We start from the raw sequence: 26574 nt of genomic DNA, 5'->3' as shown, positions 1-26574 counted from the left end.
AAACTGCCACAGGAGAGGGTACCAGGTGCACTCTAAATCCAGCCCTGAGATCTTGGGCCAGGTAACCCCTCAGCCCGATGTGCCAGGAAAGAGCTGGTGCTATGGCTCACCCCCAGTGACCACTCCATTTTCCCTACTTCACCCAACACCTGCTCTGCATCTAGAACTGTCTCAACAAAGCTGCCCCACTAAACGAGTGCCTGGAACTTAGCACACACAGGGCTCAGTGTCCCTGGTTGTGCCCACCAGGCCAGACACATAACCCTCGGCCCATCTGCACATGTTCAAATCCTCTTGACCCGTCAAGACACAGCTCTCACCCCGTTTTCTCCATGTCCCATGCCCCCAAACCTGCATTTCCCCCTGCACCATGGCATATTCCTGTTCCCTTATTCTGTGCCAGGGAGGCCAATAAGCCAGAACAGGGGTCCTAACTGAACTGAAGACGCCACAAATGCAAGCTGTACATACAGAAGGGTCAGGATTGGCCATTCGAGATGATTAACAACTTTATTCTTTATCAGCTACAAAAGGGCTGGTGTTTTGTTCCAAACTGAGAGTTGGTAGGGCTGAGACCCGTAGAGGACCTGTGGAGTCCCTGTTAATGACAGTAGAACACTGTATTCAGTGAGGCCCTGCTAGCAAGTGTGGGTCTCGTGACCACAGAGATCCAGACCAACCTCCTGCACATCTGAGGGCAGAGGCCAGGGTACAGACCACAGCTTCCAAATGTAAAGAAAGTGGTTATGCTCTTAAGGGCAGAAGATTTCAAACCAAACAAGGTCCCACCCTGGTGAAGTCCTGTGGAAACATGGACTCCACGGCACCTGCCACGGGAACAGAAAGCAGTGGGTGCTCATGCTGGAGCCTTCCTCTTACAAAGGCACCAGTGGGCAGCAGCAGCCCCTATAAGCAGAACCAGGTCAAAAAGCAAGAAGGAACTAGCACACAAAGGAACAGGTAGGGGCCCAAGGCCACGGGGCAGAGTGGCCGCCTACCAACAGCCGGGGTTGAGGGCTGGTGCCGCCGCTCCTCCAAGCTTCAGTTGCCTTAACTAGAAAAATGGACCACCTCTCTCCCAGATGGTAGCTTCAAAATCAAAGCGCCTAAGTGAGGGAGACATCCAGCACAGCAGGGCCACCGCGCTCCCGCCGAGCCTGCCCACCGCCCCATGGACCCGGGAACCGGCGCCGCGGGAAGCGGCACGGCGACCGTGCGGCAGCACCTCCCAGGGCTGGCACAGCACAGCCTCACCACACGCTCTCTCGCCAAATCCTCACAACACCACAGCACAGGCAGTTGTCTACCTCTCGCTCCAGATGAGGAAATAGGTTCAGGGAGGACTGGCGACTTGTCCTGTGCCACATCTGCCGAGGAGCCTGCATTCTGAAGCCACATGAGCCTGAGGGACGCTGGGCTGCTTCCGCCCCTGCCCTGCAGTTGGGGGCTCTGGGCAGGCACAGCCAGCGCTCCCTGTGGAGGCACCTCCCTGGGGTGCCTGGGCAGGGAACGTGACACCATCAACTTAGAACAAACTTTTATTTTTTGTGCTGGTCTGGTCAGTCCATGGCCATGGGTCAGTGGTAACTGGACATAGTTGGAAGGAGGGGAGGGGAGGGGACCAGCAGTCCAGAAGCAGGAAGAATGGAGAAGGGTTGGGGACGGGAGGGAGGCAAGGCTGAGGAAGGACCCAGCCAGCTGGGTGTCTGCCCTGGCTAGAAAGAACGTATCTCCACCCAACAGTCCACCCTAAACCCAGGGCTTCTGGCCACAGCTTGGGCCAGGCTGGTCTGGGCCCCACACTGCCATCACTGGCCTGAGTGACCCCGAACCCACCCCCACCCCAGGCAGTGAAACGTCCAGAAAGCTTAATGCTCTGCGCTGGGCCAGGAAGAAACTTTTTCACTGTACCTGCCCTCCCCCCACCCCAGTGGCGCTTCCAAAACTGGGGCTCAGGCCCTTCCCTGTTGTGCTCCTGTAGCAGCCATGCTGGGGCAACATGGCGGGGCTGTAGAGGGGAAGGAGGGGTTCCAGTCTTGGCCTGGCTCAGAGGAACACCTCACAACCCCACCAATAGGAGGTGCCAGTGAGCAGGACTCACAGCAAGCCCATCCCAGTCTAGGCCATCAGTGCCCCAAGGCCCAAGAAGATTCAGAGAAAGTTAAGGGCCAGAGCCTCCAGCTCAAAATCAGCACAGCAGGGGTTGCCCTGGCCTGGCCAGGCAAACACAGGATTGTCTCCAAGGGGAAAGGAAGACCACCAGCTGTCTTTGGGTCAGTGGCAAGGGTCAAAGTTAGGGGCAGGGAGGGTCCTACAATCCAAGTGCCACTCCCCTCCACACATCTACTGGCTACAGCTTAAGAGCTTTTGGCATTACCTGTTTTGGGGTTTAAGGGGGGAAAAGGAGGGGAGAGAAAAAAGGAGGCCACCATTCTCCATTCTGTTAAAAGCCCCCCAGTCCCAGAAGGAAGGCTCCCTGCTCTGGCAGCAGCACTTAATGAAGCCCCTAAGCCCCGAGTCCGGCTCTGTGGAGGGCTCTAGGTGCAGAGGAGCGAGCACAGGGGAGGAGGGCGAGCACAGGGGAGGAGGATGAGCACAGGGGAGAAGGGTGCTCTTCGGCTCCTGAAAGCCCCTAAAGGTTGTCACAGAGACACACAGACGGATGGACAGATGGGCAGGCAGCCAGCTCCTGGAGGCTGGTGGCCAGCCACAGAGGAAAAAGGAGAAAGACTGCCAGGGCCCTAACCAGCTGCACTTAATGCACCACACACACACACACACGCATGCACTCACACACGCACATATACACACATACATATACACACACATACATACACACACACACACGAGAGAGAGAAAGAGATAATAAAAAGAATAAAAACTAAGGGCCCAGATGTACAAAAAATTTGAGTAAGGAAGAAGGCAGGGAAGAAGGTGGATGATGGTCAGTCCTCCAGAAGTCTGGCCACCTTCCTCAACTTATAAATTACAACCCCCCTGGAAAATGGGGGTGGGGGGCGGGGAATGACGAGGCTCTAGCTGTGGCCTGGGGGAGGGCGGGTGGTGGTCAGAGCTGCTCTGGCCCATGTGGTGGAACAGTGGCCAGAGTACAAGGATCTTTCGGGTGGTAGGGGTGGGCCAGGGGAGATTCAGCAGCCGCTGGCAGGAGTCACGCAGGCCCCCTGGGACTTCACTTTGTGACGCTGGCCCCCCCGTCGCCGGCCCCCGCTGCTGGGCTTGGGCTGAAAGGGAGAAAGAAGGAGCTTGAGAAGTAGTGGCCCACTGGGAGCAGGGTAGGACAGCAGGGGGGCAGGGTGGCGGGGAAAGGGGTAAGAGAAAAGCGAGCAGGCAGGATGGTCCCAGCCTAGCCTGAGCAGTCATCTACTACGTGGCCTGGAGCTGGGCACGCCCCCCCCGTCAGATGGAGCCAGCACCCAGCCTGCCCTCCTAGCAAGCGGGGCACCTGTGACGATGGTGTGAGACGGAGCTGTTCTGAGAAGCACAAGGAGAGCAGGAACCAACACCTGCCCCCACGGATAGATGGAAAGAGAAAGGCTCATTGTGGGAGAGAGAACAGAAAGGATAGTCCAGACAGAAGTTTCCTTCTCCAAAGAGGGGTGAGATGGAGAAGACCCTGGAAGGAGCAATATGAGGGGGCACCTGGACAGAACCAGGGGACTGAGCTAACAGGAGATGCTGAGTGAGAACCACACTGATACGGGGCCCAAGGCCACCTATGCCCACCCAGGAGGACCCTCTAAGGCAGCACCTTTCCAACAACCTTCTGGACCACCACACACACATCCCACTCCCACACACAGACCACATGTGCTCTTCCTTGGGAGATGGGACCCTGACATTTTTCTATTGCTTCATTAACACCAAAGGTTAATTGGGACCAACTCAATCAGCTGTATGCAGACCATGTCTCAAAGACTGGAAAATACCGCCCTAAGAGACAAACAGCGCACACTTAGCACTTGTGTGCCAAGAGTTGGGGGAGACGCCTTCTATGAACTGCAGACATGGGAGCTAGACACAGGCTGCCTGAAGCTCTCCTGTCACCTCCACCAACTAAAGTAAGTCACCTTCCCACTCCCACCCTGCGGTGGGCAGGGGACCCAACCGGCGCAGGCAGCACACTCACCTGTGGCTGGAGACTGCTGGACAAAGCTGGCTGCACAGCCCCGAGAGAGCAAGCTTCATCTCCAGGGGGCGGCGCCCCTACTGCTGGCCCTCCAGAGGGGCCTCCTTCTTCTCGTTTGGTCAGGGGACCCTTTTTCGTTGACTGCATTTTAATTTGCTGGGGCTTTGAGTTCATCGGAGAGTTGTTGGTGGTCTGGAGGAGCTGCACGAGCCAAGGAGCTGAGTGAGGCTGGAGCCACAGGTGGCGATGTGGGCTCAGCTGCCCAGGCCCCGGGCGCCCGCCCCCAGGGACTGCCCACTCCCTGGCCTGGCTGGTCCTGAGCGAGGTGGAGAGATGTTCTCAGCCCCATTCAGTGTCTCAGGGCTGCCCCTCCCCGAGCTGATGTCTCACCTGCCTCAGCCCAGCCCGGCCCCCTCCCAGCCCCTGCCCCAGCTGCTCCTCCCACACACAGCCTGTGCATCTTGGCTATGCCGCACCCGCCCTAGCTCCTAGGATGGGGTCCGGCCTGCCCAGAACCTTGTAAGAGAAACCAAGAGGCTCTCTTTCTCACTAAGCTGGCTGAAACTCCTCAGAGCGTCAACTGCATCTCTCCTACTGCCCCTATAACAAGAGTCTGGGGCAAGTTTTAACTTCAGGCCTCCTGAAGAGACCAAGCGAATGTTTAGCATCTGGAAATGTTTAGAGTGTGGCTGTCAGGGATCTTAAGAGCTACCACCCAGGAGGGACTAATTTAGAGCCTTCCCTTGTGGCCCAAGTTCAATCTCAAAGCAGGGGGGAGGGCTGCCATACCCCCAAGGGCACTACAGCACATGCTGGCAGCTTCTGCCACTCTCAGCCAGTCCCAGAGGCAAGTGGCCTTCAAGGACATGATCTACCCGCCTATCCCCTCAGGTCTGTACTGCATGGATGGGCCTGAGGAAGGCCATTTTGGAGGCAAGGCCAGCCTAAGGCTGCTCCCAAGATTTCACATAGGCTGTTTGGAGCAAGAGTCAAATCACTCTATCACTCTATCAAGTGCCCCTACCCAAGGCCATGGGTGAAGTCTGTAGAGGGCATGAAGTGGACTCCAGGACACACAGACAGCTCAGGCCCCAAGGGAACTCGAGCCTAGGCCCCCTAGCTGTCCAACATTCACTCTAACCTGACCCAGTGCTGTAAGGGTGCTGCCCCAGCCAGGCCACTGCAGCCTGTGCCTGGCATCTTGGAGGCCAACCATGGCCAGGTCCAGACACTCTCCTACCACTGTTTCTTCAACCCCACCTGAGCCAGGCCTCAACCCCACCTGCTCTCCTCCACGGTCACCACCAAAGCCCAGAGAAACCTCTCAAGGGGAAGAAAGAAACTGGCGCTAAGGCCACACTTCAGCACTGTTCCAACTCTCCCAAGGCAGGAACTAGTGCCTCTGTCCGGGCAGCCTAGGGGGATTCTGCAGGGCTTCTCCTGCTGTGCTCATAGTCTGAAACTGGAGTGGTCCCCGTGCTTCCTGGGGCTGGGCAAGGAGGGCTGCCTGGCCATACCTTGGTGATGGTGCCCACAGCCTTGGTGCGGCCTTCTCGAAACACCAGCCGCTGGTCTATGTGCAGGTACTCAGGGGTCTTGATGAAGCGGAAATGCACAGTGGCCTTGTCCCCGGTGCGCAGACAGTCCTTGTCCATGCTCAGAATGGTAGCCGTCTGCCTGATGCTCCCACAGTGCACTGCCAAGAGAGCCAGGGGGGTCACAACAGGACTGAGCTGCCCAGTGGCCTCTGGGCAGGAGACGCAGGAGTGAGAGCATGGACTATGCTGGAGCTGTGGTCAGCTAAAGGCCTCAAGGGTCCGCATGTGGCCAAGTGAGTTGGAGGTCCGCTCTCAGGTCTGATCCTTACCACACACACTCAGTTAGACCCCACCTTCCCTGGACCCATGGTCCTGGTTCCTGAATACAGGGCACTCTGTTTGCATGTGCAGCCTTGTCTAGACTGTTGGCTTCTTGACGGCAGAGCCCCTGCCCAGCATTGCGTTCCCCAGCACCTTGGCAACACTGCCTGGCACACAGAAGCATTCAGAAGACGTTTGCTGAAGGAACAAGTGTGAGGTTCTTGAGGGTAAGTCTGGGTGTCCAGAGTCTGGCGCAGAGCTGGCACTCAGTTAATGTTTGCAGAAGTGAATAAACACTGCAGCTTATGGGCAGAAGAGAGGGGGCACATCACTGAACAGCACGGAGACCTGACTCTTGGCTGCAGCTGAAACCTGGGGGTCTGGGTAGCTGGAGCGCTTTGTTGGGGGAGCTACAGCAGAGGGACTCCTAGGCTGGCAGTGCCCTTAGACACCTACCCATGGCCTGGTAGCGTGGGCTAATCGTGGTGGGGTGGTGGAGGACAAGGATCTCGGCCTCAAACTCCCAGGATGCTTGGGGATTCAAGCGTGGGGAAACCATCACCATGCCCTTGCGGATGGACGAGCGCTTGATCTGAAAGAAAGAGGGAATCCCACACCTCAGGGGCAATAATGCCCAGGGGTTCTTTCCCCTGGTCCCAGAGGACTAGGAGTCCTTTGTGGGAATGGAGACCACCCCAACTCAGCCTTGCCCTCTCACTGCACTAGACGACAGGTCTTCTAGGGTGGACAACACGGGGCTGACTTGAGTGCTATGTGGGAAGCCTAAACACTCCTACTAGGGGTCAGGAAAGGCTTCGAGCAGGAACTGGCATTTCAGCTAGGCCTTGAAGGATAGTTAAGAATTAAGTGGTGGTCAGAGGGCAGAGGTAGGCAAGCTTTCAAGTGGAAGGGACAGGGTGAGCATGATGTGACTGTTGGAGGGAACAAGGAAAGTCCCACTCTGCTAGTTAATTTGGTTGGCAGGGAGGTAGGTGACCCTAGAGCTAGCACTTACCCCAATCCCTGAGGGACAGAAGGCTGACTGTGAGGAGGATTTGGCATGGACCCCAAGGACCCTACGTAGAGGGACGATCTGCAAAGGAGGAAGGTGTCTTTCTGATCTTACCACTGAGTTTGGGGCACCCACCTCAGGCACCAGGAGGAGGAAAAGAGCTCAGGAGGCAGGCAGGCCTGGGTTCAAATCCTGGCTCTAGAACTTACTAGCTGTGTGTTCCTGGGCAATTCACTCGGGCTCTCTGAGCCTGAGTCTTCCGACCTGTTAAAGTGAGGTCAGTAATCCCTGCCTTACAGAACAGCCAGGACGACTAGAGATGGCCCAGAGCCTAGCGTAACGAACCCGAGGGAAATTCTTCTTTGTATTCTCAGCACTCACCTTCTTCAGTGCAAAGGAGGCTGTCTGGCCCCCCCGCACCTCCTTGACAGGCATGCGCTTGCGGTGGATTGATTTGACAGCAATGGACAGGAAGTTACCCAGGGGATCTGGGCCAAGCAGCAATGTGTCATTCAGCTTAATCAGGCCTCTCAGTGTTGTCCCCGACACCACCGTCCCCACACCCTGCAAAGAAGGCCAGGGTCTAATAAGTCTATCCCACTTAGGTCCTCCCCACCATATACTTGCCCTGATGCCCCCGTAGGAAGTGCCCACCAGCCTCCCGGGAACCCTATTCAGTCCCCCAGAAGCCACTCACTGGGACAGAGTAGGTGTCGTCAATCTGAAACTCAGCAGGCTCTTCCTCCCGGTAGCTGGTGCGGGGGGAGAGGAGGTTGAGGAACATCTTCAGCAGATCTAGGTTCTCACCTGTAACGTTGGAGATCTGGAATATCGGGCACATCCTAAGTGGAGGGTGAAGAAAGACAAAGGAGCTCAGGTGGCCAGCTCCTGCGTGACAGGGTGGGAGCAGGAGAGCTCCTGGAACATGTGCTGCTGCTAAAGGCCCCACTGCCCCCTCACCAGCCTCCCAAGCCTGGGCTCCACCCCCTCCCCAGCCTTCCAACTGCCGGCCAGATCTGCTTCAAGGCCTTCTTCTTTCATTCAGTTTTAGCTCTGAAATCTGTCCCTGTGTCTCTGTCTCTCTACCACTGCCATATTTTGGGCTTGTACGACTGCCTCTTCTTCCTAAAGCACACACATTCTTCCTTAAAATTCTTACCTGCCTTTCCACTGCAGAGAAGACAGACAGAATTCCCTTCCCAACATCTCTGCAGGTTTATTTCTCTCAAATTCCTGTCTGCCAGCCAGACCAGAGAACCTTCTCTTCTCCCAAACGCTTAGTAGTTTTTTGCTTCCCATGTATTTCTTCACTCTGATCCTGCTGCCTCAACTCCTTCCCTCTTACCCAACTAACAAATCCTCTCCTCCTTCAGGGCCCATCTGCAATGCAGATTTTTCCAGGAAACCCTTCTCCAATGGGCACTCCTGACTCCCCCCAAATCTAGGGAGCACTTTTTGCATTTGTTACACAGGACTACACCTGATTTTCCGTCAGTCATCACAACAGCCTGTATGTCTCCTATCTAGGGTTAATCAGACTCTTCAAGATCAGGAATTACATATTCCCCATTGCTCCCAGAGTAGCACCTGCACAGAACAGGCATGAGGAATGAATGCAAACGGGGCGTCTGAAATGTACCCCCTCTGCTGGCCGCCTCATGGTACTGAAGGCAGCATCAGGACACAGCCACAAGCCAAAATGCCAGCCTGCTCTGGGTGCTGTATACCGACCAAGCCAGGAGGAGATGGCTCCTAAGCAGCCCCAAGACTCTGGGAAAAGGAGCAAATTTAACAAAGTTCACTATTATCAAGAGAGTATCTCTGACCAAGGAGGTGACCACCTTGAGGACAAGAATTATACCTGAGTCAATTCTGAATCCTCAGTGCCTAGATGAAGAGCCTGGTACAGAACATCCAATATTTATGGAATCAAAGGATACATTAACGAATAAATGAAAAATGCTAATCTGTGATTAGAGAGTTTTTGAGAGACAACGTATAAAAACTGACTAAACAGTTATAAAAAAAGGCCATGTATATATCACACAGCAGTCAGCCACAGTGCTCTGCTTTACATACGTCATTTCTAACACTTACGAGGACACTGTGGGGAAGGGAATATTATTCCCATTTCACAGGTAAGGACACTGAAACCTCAGCTGGGATTCCAACCTCAGCAAGGCCAGCACCTCAGAATCTGGGTTGCCTGATATAGCTCCAGGGCAACACTGCTGGCCTAGAAGAGCTTGTACGGAGACCAGAATTTTCTATTCCATCCAACCTCTGTGCCTGCTCAGCAGTGAGTGCTCCCTACCCCATTACCTCTCAGAGCTGAAGTTGGAGGCCGTAACGATCACATCATCCTTGCTCTGTACCAACACAGGGATCTTCCGGCAGCCTGGAGACTTCAGCAGGCGCTGTAACAGCTTCAGAGTTTCTTAAAGGTTGAAATGGAACACAATTAGGGGGACACAGCTTTCTCTCTGGCCAGGCTTCCAGGGCAAGACTGGTCCACTCCTTACTGAGAGAAGCAGGAGACAGACAGACCAGTGTTAAATGTCATGCCTGGAGAAGCAAGAGGAGGATCAAAACTTGGGGTGGGTATGTGCTTGCTAGAGTAGAAGGAACACAGATAAATCCTGTCTGGTAAGGTTACAAGTCTGAAACCTGTCGGATTTCTCCAGAGTCTCTAAAAGACCCAAATCCTGTAAGTAAGTGACTGGGGGGTCCACGGGAAAGGCAATGCTCTCAGAATGCTCTGCTTCCAGGATAAAAATTCATCTGACAAAGGATCTCTGTGACACTTACACATCTGCAGAAGCCCTTAGGAGGCATTCCAAAAGGACACCTCTCCATTTCTCTTCTTCTACCATCTGCAGCAATGAGGGAGAAATGTGAGGCTCTTCTGAAACCTTTGGTGGTAGAAGGCAATCAGACCCTCTGTCCAGATGCCTCCATACGTATCCTGTTCAGATGGTAAAACCCAACCCCCTACCCTGCGGCCATCTGAAAAGAGGTGCCAGACTAGGAATCTCAAGGATCCTGTATTTAGAACCAGAAGGAACAAAGAGCAGGGGATAATTCTAGGGTGTGCTTAGACCAAGAGCTGAGCACAGGAGGAAGCAGAAGATTGGGGCTTGATGGAAATTCAGACCAAGGTCTGAGCACAAGACAAAAAGGCAGAAGATTCTGGGCTGAAGCCCTGGCAGCACCACCAAGGAGCCACAGTGGGTGACAGCCCCAAACAGAGAGACTGCTACTAGCCACAGGCTTCACTTACCTTGCAGGATGTTGGCAGGACACATGTCAATCTTGGTGACCACCACAAAGACAGGCACATTGAGTGCCAATGCTAAGCCCAGATGTTCCTTGGTCATCCCCACGATGCCAGCATTGCTGCCCACCTGCCCCAACACAGAAAGAAAGGTCAGGCCAAGGGAGACAGAAGTTGCTGCTGGGTGGGCACAGGAGCTCAAAGAAGGCTGGGTTAGGAGAGAGCTCTCATCTGAGGCCCCCATTAGAACAGGGACACATGGGGCGGAAGTCTTAGGCCAGAAACAAAAGAGCTGTAGATGAAAGCGGGGCTGGGCACAGACGGCTTTAACCTCTGATTTAATGATGTGGGCTGTCAAAATCTGAAGAGACGTGGAAACAATAAAAACCGACAAAGCCAGACAGTCCGGGGAAACAACCATCTAGCGTAGTGAAGGTAGATTCTGTCTAACATCACTGGCCCCCAATTTCCCATCTATAACATGGAGAGATAATAACATCCCCTCCTTTAGAGGGTCTCCTGAGGTTTAAGTGTCATAATGTATGTCAAAGATCCCATACACAACTGGCATGAATTAGGTGTTCAAGAAATGGCAGCTCTTATTACTGTTAACTATTCCTTCCCGTAACAATGAGTGTTTTAAAATATCACCATAAACGTTGGCTAAATAAATGAGCACGCATGTACAAGTGTGCCATACAAAATGTACCAAATGTCCTGTGGACAAGAGGAAACTCTTATCTACCGACATGGGATAATCCCTAAGGTATGTTTTTAAGAGAGGAAAAAAAGCAATGTGTATACAGTACGCTACCATTAAAAGGGTGTAGAACGGATCATTGTTTGAAAGAAGCAGCTGTAAGAGCTGGAAGACATTTGGGGAACATCTGAGATCCTCTAAACACTTACAGCCTAGATATAGGGAACTCTTGTTCATCTTCTCGCTGCTGTAACAGCAGGAGACAGTTCTTAGTTTTAAGAGCTGTGTGCTGAAGGATTTGGGGGTCAAGAGTAACAATGCCTATAATCTACTTTCAAATGATTCAGCCAAGGGGCGCCTGGGTGGCACAGCGGTTAAGCGTCTGCCTTCGGCTCAGGGCGTGATCCCGGCGTTGTGGGATCGAGCCCCACATCAGGCTCTTCTGCTGTGGGCCTGCTTCTTCCTCTCCCACTCCCCCTGCTTGTGTTCCCTCTCTCGCTGGCTGTCTCTATCTCTGTCAAATAAATAAATAAAATCTTAAAAAAAAAAAAAATGATTCAGCCAAAACAACAACAAAAATACACATACATATCCATGATATCTAAAGATGAACAGAGCAAATGTTAATGATTGTTGAATCTGAGTGGTGGGTCTATGAGATTCACCCTACTATTCTTACAACTTTTCTGACTGTTTTGAAACTGGAGGGAGAGAATATATCCACGGTTGCTGGTATGATTACAAAATCTCTCTGGAGAATACCTAAGAAACTGGAAATACTGGTTGCCCCTGAGAGGAAACTGGACAGAGGAGTAAGGGAAACTTTTCACTATAAGCCCTTTGATATCTTTTTGTTTTTGTACCACATGCATGCGTTACTTACAAAAACATAACAAAAGTTGCCACGACACATTTATATAGTTTAATACATTCCAGAAGGTTTTCATGTTTTCATTTGATCCCAGGTCACAGGTGAGCCGCTATCCCCAACACCGATGTCCCCTGCATGTTCCCTTCTGCCCACACCAAGATACCTCTTCTCTCTGCCTTCTAATTCTTCCCATTTATTCAAACCACCTTTCCTATCCAACCCAGACTTGCTTTTGTTCTTCCCAACTGGGATAAGAGAATGCTCTCTCACTCAGTTGTCTGTATATTTTAAAGGTTTTCTTCCCCCCTGGAAATTGTCATGGGGCAATAATGATTTCAGTGTTTTCTACAGAAAATTTTTAGTATTTGGATTATAGCCTAAAGTGAGATAATACATAACATTTCATCTAGGGTGAAGGTATTTCCTTTAATTGGCCTTGCTCACTATAGCTTAGTTGGAAAAATGCTCATTTTAGACTGGTTTCTATACTTTTCTTAATATAAACCCGACAACTCCCCCTAATACGCCCTAGGGCTCCTCCTCTGAAATCCCTTCTTGTAGAATAGCTTTTCTTAGCCCAGTCAAGTTGGTGGTGGCCCCCTGAAATGTTTAAGGGTATGGGCAATGAAATCATGCTGAGATCTCAAGAACCTTCGGCAGAGAGCCGACAAGAGTGTTCACACATATGCTCTGCCTCTTTACTCTTCAATTTGGGGAGAATTCGCCTGAGAACCTGTGTTTGTGGGGCAACTTGATCAATTATGCTCTCAACAGATGCCTGTGTTTACTACACTTATTAATACAGGCAGCTGGAGGAACTGGGAAATGGGGAAGGGCTTGGAGAAGGATTTGCCAAAGGAAAACTTGTTCACTTGTGCTCTCTGTGAAAGCTGTGAAGCTGTGGGCAAGGCTGTGGGCCCCACAGACTCCCACTCTCTGTCCAGAGATGAGTGGGACCCAAAAGGAAGCTTTGCAACATGACCCAACACAGAAGCCTCTGCTCACCTGCCTTCTCAGGTGAGCTACAGGGTGAGCTGCTCTCACTAGAGTCAACTGCTGTATCTTACGGTCCAGCACAGTGCCAGGCACACAGCCTCTCCACAAGTCCCCTGGACTGGCTGACACTCCTCCCAGGCTTTGCAAGAGGCCACCTCCCAGGCACCTCTTGATTGCTGCCTGTGCTCTCCTCCATTTCTTCCCAGGCCTCCCCTTCTCTGGGGGTGCCACCTGGTGTCACCTCAGCAGAGTAGCCCAACCCCAGGAGAAACATTTCTGAAGGTAGTAAGTAAACCCTAGGAGAAACCCTCCTCTGTGCCTCTCTGAAAAATAAAAGAGGTCCGCAAATGGCACCAGAGAGGGAGAGATCAAGGTACAGCCCTTCAGAAGGTCACAGTGCTCAGAGGATGAGGCATCCCTGTAAAATTTGTCATCCTTACCCAGTGTCAAAGCCCCAAACCAACAGGCCTCTGTCGCAGAACAATTTCTAATACTTGCGCATAAGCACCCCCCAAACAGCCCAGCTGAAGCCTCCCCTCTTCAGGAGCGTCTCACACTTACCATAAGCATGCAGAAGTCAGGCAAATGACCAGTCATGCCAAAGACAGTGGTCTTCAGGTATTTCTCATGGCCAGCCAGGTCAATGAAGGTAATCACCTTAGTGGATTTCTCACAAATCTTTGTCCATTCCAGGCTGCCACCATGGCTATCTGGCTTGTTCACCACATTGCCTTCACTGTCAAAGCCCAGAATGTCGTTGCCCACGCTGCTGGTGCGACCAGATTCAATCTCGTGTTTGTGGCGGAAGAGCTTCTGGCGGGCAAAGCCTCGGCCATTGTCCAGCTCCCCATGTGTCAGGACCCCCAGGAGCGTGCTTTTGCCAGCATCCACGTTGCCTACTACTGCTACCCTGTGTGTACATGAACCCAAACATCCTTGTGAGAGTCAGCGAGGGAGCCAAGTGAATCTGAGTAACTGGATTTGTAAGGACAGACTTGCCCCTGAGTCTCTCTAGCTCACTGTTCCTCCCATTCATGGCTGAGCACACTGGGAATGACACTGGAGGTATACCCAGGGTAGAAAGAATTATTCAGGAGGACCTAGGCTCCTGTCACGATGGCTTCCTCTCTTAACTTCCACAAGCCTCCTCAAAGCTGCCAGACAGAAGCCCAACAGCCGAGAGAGGCACAAAATGCTCTCCTCCAAGACTCTGGTTTTTAGCCTCACAGGCTGATAGGTAAGAAAGTGCAGCCCACATAACGGCCACAAATGTATGGCTAGCCTCCCACTCTTACCAAATGGAAATATTTAGGGATGGCAAAGTACAGAAATAGAAAATGGAGCTATCATGTCTCTGGACACTCTTTCCATGCCTGAGAAGGGGAAGGAGTGAAGCTGACATGCCAGGAGCCAAAGGCTCAATCACTATTCTCTGCAAAGCCCTAGACCACAGGTCATACTGCAGAGAACCCCTGAACTGTTCTGAGGCCTCCTCACCTGACCTCCAGGAAGTCATTGTCTCCTACTCGTTTCCGAACCAGGTAATCACGCACACGGCCCCCAGCTTCTTGACGTTCCCGCAGGAGGATGACATCAGCCTCTATCTGTTCCGCCATGCTCTTCACCGTAGCGTAGGAGGCCTCCATGTCAGCTTCACTCAGTCCATACTCAGTCCCATCTGGTGACAAGAGCCCAGACATCAGCCTGCCAACAAGCCAGCCGGTCAACCACCCCTACGAAAGGCCCCACCCCAGGCACTGGAGAAGAACATGGCTCTCTCTACCTGACACTCTTCAAAGACTTGGGCACACACGGAGTTAATAAATAATAGTGCCATGGGCTTCCCCCTTAAGCAGGGTATTCATTAATTCATTCAACAGTAATCACTAAGACTCTCCGAGGTTTTATGCCAAGCCTCATGCTGGGTACTGGAAATACAGGTGCCCTTGGTGAGCTCACAGCCCAGCGGGAGAGACAGAAAATTAATTAATTGTAATACAGTGTGAGCGCTTTACTATAGAACTGTACAGAAAGAATGTAAAGCGTGAGCTACTGGCATTGCCTGGGGAAGCTAAGGACAGCTTTGCAGGGGGCTGACTCCAAGCTGGGTCTCCAAGTGTGGAAAATGGACCTCTAGAGAAAGGAATAAAAACATCCTAGGCACAGGAACAAAGCATGAAGCATGGCAGGTCATGGCACATTCAGGGACCAGTAAGCAGCTCGGTATGTTGGGGAGCAGGATGTCAAGTGGTGAGAGACCACACAAGAGGTGGGAGCCGTAAAGCAGAGACATCAGAGAGCAGCAAAACACAGTATGCACCAGGCAGTGGGAAGCCTTGGGGGTTTAGGCAGGGGAGTAACATGATCAGATCGCTGTGGGTTAGAAAGAGGTCTTAAGCAGCAATATAAAGTGTGCCCTGGCAAGCGAGAGACCAGAAAGGGGAGCCCAGTTAGGAAATAATTCTAATAATCCAGGCAAGAGGTAATGAGGACAGGAGTCAAAAGAAAATGGGGAGAGAATTTAAGAATGATTTTAGGGAGAGCTTTTTTTTTTTAACTGAGGTGGCTCAGGTGAAATATACAGCAAGTAGCTGAAAACAACTGAGTCTGAGCTCAGGATGAGGAAGGGTGTCCAAAGGAAAGACAATGGACCAGTCAACCAATCACTTGAGTGCTTACTGTAAGGCAATCCCTGCAAGGTGCCTTCCACATGGTGTCATGCAATTCCCACAACTCTTCCCTCAGCTTCTCCTCCAGCCTCTGGGTCTCACAACACCTCTGCTCCTTCCCTAGGCTGATCCCCCAGCACGCGCCCAACCTCTCTTCTCTTTTACTGCCTCCCAAGACCTTGCAGTACCTTTTCTCACCTTCTCTTCCCTCCTCCCTTGCTTCCTCTTACAAATGAGCTCATTCTTATACCACAAAAAGGAAACCGCCCCCCTTGCCCCTGCTTACTTACTAAGCTACCATCTCCCCTGTTCCTCCTTTTCACCACCAAACATCTCAAAAAAGTGATTGCACCTGTTGACTGTATTTCTGATGACTGTAGAAGAAACTCATTTTTAAGGCATTCATGGACTTCAACCACTCATCTAATGCCCTTTTCTTGACCCCTACAGCATTTGACACTGCTGGTTACTCTACCTTTGCTTCTTGAAGCACCTCCCTCCCGCTCTGCTTGCCTATTGCCTGAACTCTCCTGATTCACCTCTCTACCCTCTGGTTCCTTCTTCTGTTTCCTCTGCTGGTTCTTCCTGCTCCTGTCCCCTAAATGTCAGTCTTTCCCAGTAGTAAGTCAGTGGCCCTTTTCTCTAAACATTTCCCTTGGCCATCTCATTCTATGGCTCAAACTGTAGTTTTGTAAACTACAGAAACATTCATTTCTAGCACAGTCCTCTTTGCAGAGCTCTAGCCTGAATTCCCAATTGCCTGGATGATAACTCTTAGAAGCCTGGCATCTAAACTCAACTACTCCAGCACCCCCCTTTTAAACAGTACAAAAACTAACACCACTAACAAAGCATTTTAGACCTCCCTGCAATCCTAAGGTGTAAGCATTACTGTTCCCATTTACCAGTGGGATAAACAGAACCCAGAGTGTGAGCCTGGGTCTTCTGATTCCAAACCTAGAGCCTTTTCCTCTGGCAAGGTTCCTCTTTGTGCCCGACTAGTTCCTCCCTTGCCTTCCTTACTTCTGATGACACCACCACCCTCCCAGTCACCCAAGCTCAACACTCACCCCTCCAGTCTTGCTGATTCTAGCTTTAGGCCTCGCTCTTCTGTCCTTGTACGTGCTCTCTTGTTGCCAATCCAGTGCCACCAGCCTGATTCAGGCCCTGTTCTACCTCAATCACTGCAAGACCCCTAGCTGGTCTTAGCATACCCGGGCTCTATTCCCTGCAGCCCATCCTATATACACACAACCTTAAGCTCCTAATCCAGGCACAGTTCTGACTTTTTCACTTCTAACTCAAAGCCCAGGAATGGCTCCCCCAGCCCAGAAGCGTCCGGTTCCAATTCCTTAAAGGCCTCCTCCATTTATCCCCCATACCCTCCTCAGTTTTGTCCCAATGCAAGTGGCCCATGTTCCCTGCACTTCTTCAGTTCTATACCTTTGCTTATGTATTTCCTATCCTAGCAAACCATCAGTGCACCACACACTTGTGGAACAATGTTTTGGATGCGTGTATTCCCCTACTATACATAGGCATCTTGAGGACAGGGTAAATCTCAAACATTCCCCGGATGCCCCCTGAGGGTTCCTCCATCAAGTCCTCTAATGTTTGCAAAATGCAAAACAAATGAACAAAAAGGGAGCAGTTGGGCTGAGGAGTTTCCAAATGGCCAACTGAGCTCTGGAAATCTTCTAGGTTAGCAGAAGGCTTGTTGAAAGTGTTCCTAATAGAAAGTCTGCTCATTTTGCCATTCTTGCCAGACCCCCAAATTCTATCCAACCTTCCCTGTTTCTGGTACAACAAAATCCTTTCAGGCCCTATTCCACGCCAGGGGGCAATCATGAGTGTTACCTTGTCTATCTAGAGCTCCCAGAAAATGCTCCCAGTCGTATTACCCTTCTCCAGCACGCACTGCATTCCTCACTCTGTAGGAGTGGAGACAAAGGTCAAGGGGAAAAGCTGCAGAGGTCCAATTACCTAAAGCCACACATTCAGCCATGTCCAAACCTAATCAGATTTCTGTCCTGCCATCTGACTTACTTTTTCTGTACATACTCTCCTGCTCAACAAGCTTTTAGGATAAAAGTCTTAACTCTTTGATATGGTATTCAAAAACCATTGAGATCGGGGCCTAGTGACCTGTCCAGCCTACCCTATTAACACTCCCAACCTCACATTCTATACTCCCACTTTACAGAATCACTTTTCGGGGCACCTGGCTAGCTCAGTCGGTTAAACATCCAACTATTGATTTCAGCGCAGGTCATGATCTCGAGGTCATTGAGACTGAACCCCGCGTTGGGCTCTGCACTCAGCAGGGAGTCTGCTTGAGATTCTCTCTCTCCCCCCTCTCTGCCCCTTCCACCGAACCCACCCCCATAGGAGCACACTCTCTAAGATAAATGAATTCTTAACAGACTCACTTTTGGTCCACCAAATATTCCACAATCACGAATGACTCTGTGCCTTTGTGCATGTGGCTTTCTTTGCTCACTCACTACTGCCTCCATTTACCTGGAAAACTCCCATTCACCCTTTAGTATCAATTCAAGGGGCACCTCCTCTCTGAAGCCCTTCCTGATGCCCCCACAAAGACCTAACACTCCTATGTTCCCTGAAAATTTTAACACAGTAGCTGGTTCTTTTAAGTCATGACTTAATATGAAAAATGAACAAAGTAGTTCTTGAAAGAAATCTCATGGTAAATCAACTATAACCTGGAATCCTTACAAAATTATTACTGCAATTACTAATACTAGGTAACATTTATATAATGCTTACTATATGTTATGTCAAGTATTAATCTTCACCATGACACCATGGGATAGGTTCTATTATTAACCCCATTTTAAGACAAGGAAAAGAGCCAACAGGCAACTGCAGACCTACCAGGCTCCAGACCCTTAACTATCAGGCCAAAATGCCTCCTTTTAAAATTAGGAATGTACACTTAAAGAGCACGTTACTCTGCTTAGAATTTTTTAATACCTAACTTATCCATACAAAATCTCTCTGATGTAGGGTGTGGAAGTATGTCATTATCCCCATTTTACAGATGAAGGAAGTGACAAACAGAGGTGAAGCACCAAGCAACACAGGAAGTCAGTAATGAAACTGACCCCTGGGGGCCTTGCACCTGGTTTAGTCCTCTGATGTTCAACTTGTTTAGCTAGTTATGATCTTTTTCTCCCTCTAAAGAATTCCAGCAGGAAGGAGTCACTGTGAACGTAATAGCGTCCAATTGGTAGATGCAAAGATAATGCTTGGGTGTGCAGGAGATGTGATAATGTCTATCTGACGTCTTACTACGCTCTGCCATTGGACGGTTAATCAGTTGTGAGTTGTCAAGGCATGGTAACATTCACTAAGAGTTCACATTAAAGAATAAGGGGGAAGGGGTGGGGTCTTAAGATCATCAAAGAACAGTCCCAACACTTGTCAAAATTGATCTAGATGTGGTTTCTTCAATTCTACAAGCATGAAGTGGCCTTGGAGTGGTTCATCCTATTACAGCAGGCCAGATGTGCACCTGAACAAAAGCTTTCAAAAGGCTACCAACAACCCCCTAGTCACCAAATAGAATGGCCTTTTCTGAACCTGACTCTCCTTGCTGTCTTTAGCACTTGACAATGCTGACCAATTTCCTCCCTTTCTTCACAGGCAACCTCTCCGTCTGCCTATCTCTCTGACCATGCTTTCTTTAAAGTGATAAGACCCAAAACGGGAAGGTGGCAGCAAGGATGGAATGGAAGGAATAGATAGGAGACATTTCAAAGGAAGGCACAGCAGTATTTGGAGATCAAACCCTTCTTCCATGTGTCAGTCTTGCAGCATTTCCAAATATTATTTTCTACTGAAATTATCTATGTATATGTCATCTTTCTTTCTGGGACAGAGACCAGATTATAAGTATCCACAAGTACTCTGCAACAGTATCAAGCCCTTAGAAGATACTTAATAGATATCTGTCAAATAGTTAAAGAATGATTTTGAGATTTTCTCCATCTTAGACTAAAAGGAATTATTACCTCCATTTACAAAGCCTACATTCAGTAAAGACCTGTTCCTTTAATGATGCATCAAGGCCCACCAAGGCTTCCTGCAAAGATGACAGAGACAAGCTCTGGTACGAGCTAAATTCATAACTGTTAACAAGCCCAGCTGCCATTTCAGCAAAGATAATGTCAATAATGTCACAATGAAGTAAGGGCAAACAGGCCTTGTATCGAGGTTATAAACTAGGAACAACCAAAAACAAAAAACAAACAAAAAAAACCCCCAAAACCCAAAAAAACAAAAGCCCAAGATACAAACTGCAATGAGGACAGCCTTCCTCTAAAACAGCGGGCCCCACGACAATGGAATAAGCAGGTTGGAGGACGTTAATCGGCCCCTTCCAGAATGGTAACAAGGCTACATGTCTGACGGGATCTTATACAGAGAAAAAGAGGACTTCTGTTAACCCAACTATCCACACTGAATGGTCACTGTGGTCTGAAGCAAGGTAGCCTTGCTGAAGAGAGGAATTCTGGATGTCCCTTTCTTGCAGACGTCAAGAAGAATCACAAAGGTTCTCTGCGAAGCAGGCAATAAGTAGCAAGGAGATCTATAAACAGGGCCTGGAGAGGGAAGACCTAGAGCTGCCCAAGGAAGGCTTAATTGTAGACCTAACTGTGACTTGCTCTATTACCTGAGATAAGAAGTTTCCTTGCTTTGTGCTTTCCCCTTATGCAAATTGAGAGTACTGGAGGTAGAAAAGAAGCATCTGTAAAACCGCCTGGAAAGTGAATCTTTGAAGTAGAGCATACTATGACCACTAAGGTGGGAATCAGCATTATCATTTTGTACTTTAATGTCCCCCTGAACAGTTCTGCAGACACTAAAGAATCACTGCAACTGAGACACACGAACAGGAAGTCAATCAAAGAGGGAAAATATGCTCTAAGTAATTTAAAAATAAAGCGAAAGGAAAACTATGCTCACCTGATCCCTGCCCAATGACATATATGGTCTCTCCGCATCCCTCGTCCATCCTCTCCCACATCTGCCGAAGTAGGCTGTCATACTGCTCTGATGTAGGGCTCACTAGAACCAGCTAGAAGAGAAACCAACAGCCTTAAGACCACACTTACTAGAAGAGCACCACAGCCAAAGTCGATCAATAGCCTGACCAAAGACCCTGACCGAACCCCAGAGCACCCTGATCTAAAATAGCTATGCAGCCCCCTCATGCCCTCTCTGCCTCTCCTGAAATAGACTTTGAGCCTAAGCCTTCTATGAGTTGAGTTATATGGTGTACTAAAATGAGTATGTCTGAACCACAACCCACAGAAAAGACGGTGTGAGAAGCCTGCTTCCTGCTGTTTAACAGGAGGAGCAGGACCCACAATGACTGAGAATCTGGACTGTGGGCAGAAACTGATGAGCAGTGGTTTATTACCTACATGTCAAAGTCTTCCACCTGCGACGTGCAGTTCACAGGACAGAGATCTCACAGACTGCCATGCCCTCCCCACTAGGCCAACGGTTATTACAGTAACAAAAGAATTCTGTTCCATCTTGCCTTGGTTAACTTGATTATTTAGGAATCGGCAGTTAAAACTGCTGCAAGACTCATCTTCGTCAACAAAACACCATTACCGCTAAGATGAGTACTGGCACCATTATTTTGCAAATTTCTGCCAATAACATTAAAATATGAACTACTTATTTGGGGAGGCCATTTACCAATAGGTACGTCAGATTCCATCCTCTGACTACTTGTGTGTGACTTTGGACAAAGAACTTAACCTCTCTGAGTCTCAGTTTTTCAATCTACAAATAGAGATTATACTACCTGCATCCTAAACACACTATGCAGACCAAGTAAGATAACATGCAAAGCATCTAGTCCACAGCTTGATAAGTGGTAATTTGTTTCCTTCGCCCAACAATTCCTAGAAAAACCTTCTTGGATGCAACTAGCCACTACAGTCCTCTAATTGTTTCTCCCTTTGAAAGCTCTCAGAACTTCCGGTCTCCACAGCTAACTGTGGCAAGTGTATAAACTTACAGCTTCTAGTCTTTTCCTCAGGAATTAATCTATTCAACAGATCCCTTCTCCCCCTCCACACTGTCAGTTTTCCTTTTCAATACCATCAAAATTTATACACATATAGCTTCTCAACTTCAAAATAGTGAGGAGGACTTCCCCAGCTCTGTGATGAAGTAACACTTCCCTATCCCAGAACATTAAATAAGTTGGTCAGGAAATGAAAGCACTATTCTCTTTGCAACTCTGCCTTGCAATTTCCCACTGTGTTTTCAGGATTCTTCAGCACCTTGACCATGAATTGACATCCAACTCATCTGCTTTTGAATCAAGTGCATTTCTTATAATTTCCTGAGTTGACTCATTAGGGCTTGTACTTGGAACCTGGGTGTTGTCTGGGTCTTTCGCATCATGTCACATCACCTCACACATTTCCTCTGATCATCCCTCTCTCTGAGCTTGGCCATTCTCATTGTGGCAGTAGAGACATCAGACAGGAAAACTGTAATAAGGCAGATAGCTGGTTTCTAAGTAGGCAGCTGAGACTAGAGAGAGAGAGAAGAGTTGAAATTTGGCTGCCTAGGTTGCAAGGGAAGTTCTCTCCAGTTTGGGTCAAGTTTCATGCAGTTTTGCCACCAGAGACTGTGAAAGTCGCAAATGTTTTCAGTGCTCCATAAATGTCTTTTTCTTGTAACTATCCAACCACAGGTAGCAGGCGGTGTTGGTGTTCTCTCTTCCATAGGCTGCTATTTAATCTGCACAAGGAATTATCAGTTACTCGGTTCACTTCAAACATTTACTGCCTAATAGTATAAGGCACTGTACTAGGTAGGTGTCTGTTAGAAAAACAAAATTCAATCGAGTATATTTCAAGAGCTAATTGGCTTTACTCTAAATTCATGAATCAGGCAGCACCCTATTGAGCCAGGAGAAAGGAGTTCCAAGTGGCTGTACCAAAACCAAAGATTTTATAGGCAGAAAGGGGGTGAGACAAGGTTATTAGGGAAAGAAAAGAAAGGATCATTTCAGGCAAGGTTACCTTCCGTATGGGAGAGGGTGAAGCTGTAACTAAGTACTGGTTTGTAGTCCAGAGGGCAAATGACCCCATCTTGGGCCCGTTTTTTTGTTTTGTTTTGTTTTTAAACGTCATATACATTTCTCATTTTTACAACACATCTGTACTTAAAAAATGAAGGAGCTGGAGAACCGAGAGGTTAAGAAACTTTCCCAAGGTCACAGCGCCTTTTTAAGTGGCAGGGCAGGAAAGGGAACCCAGCCCTGTCTGACTCCCAAGTTGGCATTCTTTCTCCTTTAGCGATGTTTAAGCACCTTCAAAACACCAGTCACATCTTATACTTACTTTTTAATCCTCAAAATGCCAAGCAGAAGCTGAGCCCTTAACTCCTGCCTACCTTCTCACAAGCTCAGAAGCCCCGATTTAAAAGCTCCTTCATTATTCCATTCATACCAGATGAGCTTACACTCCCAGTATGGCGAGGTTATGGGTCCTGCCCATCTTTCAGTTTTGGTTTGGGAAGGATATTCCTCAGACAGCCCACTCCGACACTGAGCAACTACGTTCCGTCTCCTATTCCGACACCAGGAAGAGCCCCGGCTGCCTTCCTGCCCCCGGTGGGGTTGCCCGATCCTCCCGCGCCTCCGCTCCCCCTGCCTCAGCCACCTCCGACTCTCGGCAGCCGTGGTCAGTGCAGGGAGAGGACCACCCCCTCAGTCTCGGGGGAGGCGGCACTGCTCGGGGACCGCAATCGCGCGGGGTGCTCCGGGCGTCGGGCACCCCCGTTCCACGTGGCGGAGCCGAGGGGTTGTGATATCGGCGGGAGCAGGACGGCGGGAGGCCGGGCAGGAGCCGCAGGGTGAGGACGACGGTGCGCGGCCCTCTAGGGCTGCCCCTCGCCCGGGAGCCTCAGACGCTTCCCGTACCGGCAGGTGGGCAGGCTCGGCTCGGCCCCTCCCGCCCCCACCGGCGCCGTCGCCGTCGCCCCGGAGACGGCTCGGCCCGCCGCCCCGTCCCCTCAGCGCAGCCGCCGGCGCCCGGGCCTACCTTGCTGGTGAGGTCCAGCTCCGGCTCGCCGTTGAGCGCCTCGCCGTCCTCGCTGCAGTCGGAGTCGAAGTCGCCGTGGAGGCGGGCGGCAGCCGCCGCAGCCCTGGCCGCCCCCGGGGAGCTGGGCTCGGGGGCGAACATAGAGGCCGGGACCGGCGAGTCCATCGGGGAGCGACTCCGCTCCGCCGCCATCTTTAATAACTTAGGCTAATTCGTAGCCGGCCTCCCCTCCCTCCTCGGCGTATTTGCCTAATCTATGCGTGGCCCCGCCCCGCCCCTCATCGGATAATTTATGTGAAACTTCTCCAGCCGCGTAGAGGGTGACACGTATCTCTAGCTAAGAAACAATCGACCAGGCCTCTCAGCCACCAATCACTGCAGCCCTTTCAAGCACCTAATGAATAATTAATGAGGTCCAAACCCCAACAACAAATGTCTGAGACGTCACGCGCCTAGTTCGCGCCTCGGGAGGGGGCAGCACCGCGTCCACGCTACCTGCCTGGAGCCTTCCAGCCAACGAGACTGGGCAGAGTATGACTGACGCAGCAGCCATCCAATGAATGGGGAAATACACACAACTTTTACCCTCACCTCCCTCTTTTCCATAGGCGGTGTTCAGTTTCCAAATCTTACTGCAAAACAGTCGCCGCGGAGAGCCTTCCGATGATGGACAGGGGCAAGGCCCAATCTAGTCACCGAATAGGTCCCGCGCCTCGGGCCACCGCCCACCGGGATAGTAAACTGCACAAGGCGCCTCCCTCTTCTCAACTCATTGACTCCCTCCCGGCAGTCCCTGGAAGATCCAGGTCCGAAGTGCTGGCAACCTCCAGGCAATTTTAATAGAAAGATCGATGCCTGGAATACTATAGCAGCCAAAGAGAGGCAATTAATTAAATGCTGACCTTAGGGAGAACTCTCCATTCACTGCTTCTACGGAGAGAGCAATTACAGGGCCAAAAAGAGGCAACGAGCTAAAATACAAGCCAAAAGTACCTCACCACATTTGTAAACTGTGAAGCTGAGATGTAGGGTCTGTTAGGGTAGTTTCCTATGGATGATTTTTCCAAAGTATCATCAGTTGTGGAAAGTCTCAATCCACAGTACCATCAGCACAAATTTTAGGTGTCTCTCCCTGTCTCGAGTGTCTGAAAAGCTTGATAAAAGGAGGGATTAGCCAAAACTTGCATAATGCTGGCCTTGGCCACTCGTCGCAGGCAGCAATCAAGAAAGAGCAGCCATTGCGATGGTAACATAACCAAGATTTAAGGTTTGGCACACAGGATTTAATAAGAGGCAGGGTTCAAAATGGCCTTCAGTTTCAGGGAGCCACCTAAAAAAAACAAAAACGAGGCAACCTCTGCTTGCTCCTGTTTTCAACCACAATTTTTTTTTTTTTTTTACAATCAAGTCTTAGGTGCACAAACATAGTGGGGAATCTGGGACAAGAAGTCGTTCAACTCCAAAGGTCGTGTTAATAGCTCTTCGAATGTGTTTTTTTCTTTTCTGGCTATGCTCACCACTATCCTATATATTCCTCTATGAGGTAGTTAAAAACATTAAAATCTTTATTTGTCAGAAAAGCCAAACATCAAGCCTTAGTACTCTAGAATAATAATTGGTATTTACCATTTTACCAACTGGCTCTTCCAGAAAGAGCTCAAGTTCAGAATGTGCTGACACCTATTGGTAGACCAAAAAACATGTCCTTCTCACTATAGGGCTTGCCCAGAAAAAACCCTCCGAAGAGTAGGTGCTCCTTGAACAGAGAAATCTAAAATTACATATTGAGAACGGAATTCCCTTCCCATTTTTACATTCTTTCCGAAGACAGGTTAGAGTTCAGGTTCAAATTCCGATCCACTATACTAGCTGCCTGACCTGAAAGAAGTTAATTAACTCCGAGCTTTGGTTGTCCCCTCTAAAAAAACAAAACAAAACAAAATAAAAAAACAAAAGCAGCAGCTATCTCATGGCATAGTTAGCAAATAAATGAACAGCGCTTGCAAGCCTCCATTAACTAATGTCATGAAAATACAACTGCAACCCTTAGGAGGCTTACAAATTACAAAAATTGAAGATAATTCAGAAGTTGACTGTATTAAGGCAGGACTCCCAACCATATGGTAAGCACTCAAGGGTGTGTTAAAGTGGTAACCGTGGTGAGTTTAATGGTGTTAGGAGAGTCGTGTTGCAGCAAGGTTCAAGAAATGCCTGAATTATGTAATCTGGTTTTTCAATTTTCTGCACAAAAATCCCAAAGAAGGGCAGCCAGGGTACATGATGCCTTCCACATGACCTAGAGGTAGATAAAGGGGAAAGAAGTCCACGCGGAACTGGGTGTTGACCTTCCTGACACACAAAACTCCTTGAGAAAATCCAGGGAGTAAAGTTGTGTGTCAGCCACCGTGAGACCAGGTGGGAGCCCGAGGGCAAGGGGACAGTGGTCTGTGTGTGTGTGTGTGTGTGTGTGTGTGTGTAGTGCACCGAAATTTGACACCACTGAAACAGGACTCTCCATTCCACCTGAAATGTGACTCCGGACGAGGCACTTACCCTCAGCGCTCCCAAGGAAGTGAGAGGCGGCCGGGCCCACTAACCAAGACAATTTACGCCCGACCTCTTTAGTAAGGTTCTTTGAAATCACCTGGTGAATAGCGCGCTAGACAAACATAAAACGGTCAACGAAGGAGTAGCTAGTCCAGGTTCTCGAAAGTACTCCGCTCGAGAAGACCGGCCCACAGAGGGAAAAGGGAGAGGAAGACGGGGAAGTGCAGCCGCAAGCCGGGTCGCCGCCCCAGAACGGCGCCGACGCCCGGGGAGGGGTGGGGACCGGCGGGCGTCGGGGCGAGACTCCAGCCGGCCGCCCCGCCCTACTCAGCGCCGGAAAAAAACCGAACCCAGGAGCCGGGAACCAGCTCTCGCCGCTCCACAGCCCGCGGACCCCGAC

The 26574-nt window shown here is 50.1% G+C and overlaps 1 protein-coding gene across 4 annotated transcripts in view; it reads right to left on the bottom strand.

Moving 5' to 3' along the window:
• Positions 1-26436, bottom strand: part of GTPBP1 (GTP binding protein 1) — a 38241-nt gene extending 11805 nt beyond the window's left edge. For 3 of the 4 annotated variants that reach the window (XM_034643891.1, XM_034643889.1, XM_034643890.1), the window contains exons 1-11: positions 23628-26436; positions 20518-20629; positions 14357-14537; positions 13421-13769; positions 10299-10422; positions 9341-9455; positions 7716-7860; positions 7400-7582; positions 6463-6598; positions 5665-5843; positions 4148-4348 (exon numbers count right to left, since the gene is read on the bottom strand). In XM_034643891.1, coding sequence (XP_034499782.1) covers positions 4148-4348; positions 5665-5843; positions 6463-6598; positions 7400-7582; positions 7716-7860; positions 9341-9455; positions 10299-10422; positions 13421-13769; positions 14357-14537; positions 20518-20629; positions 23628-23819 — 1917 coding nt within the window. In that variant the 5' untranslated portion in view covers positions 23820-26436. Of the gene's footprint in view, positions 1-481; positions 3243-4147; positions 4349-5664; positions 5844-6462; positions 6599-7399; positions 7583-7715; positions 7861-9340; positions 9456-10298; positions 10423-13420; positions 13770-14356; positions 14538-20517; positions 20630-23627 lie in introns of those variants that run through there. The other variant, XM_002914552.4, reaches the window with a different exon arrangement.
• Positions 26437-26574: the final 138 nt, after the last annotated feature.

Source organism: Ailuropoda melanoleuca, chromosome 15 (genome assembly GCF_002007445.2).
Source record: "Ailuropoda melanoleuca isolate Jingjing chromosome 15, ASM200744v2, whole genome shotgun sequence".
Taxonomy (NCBI): Eukaryota; Metazoa; Chordata; class Mammalia; order Carnivora; family Ursidae; genus Ailuropoda; species Ailuropoda melanoleuca.
This window is presented reverse-complemented; position numbering and strand designations above follow the sequence as displayed.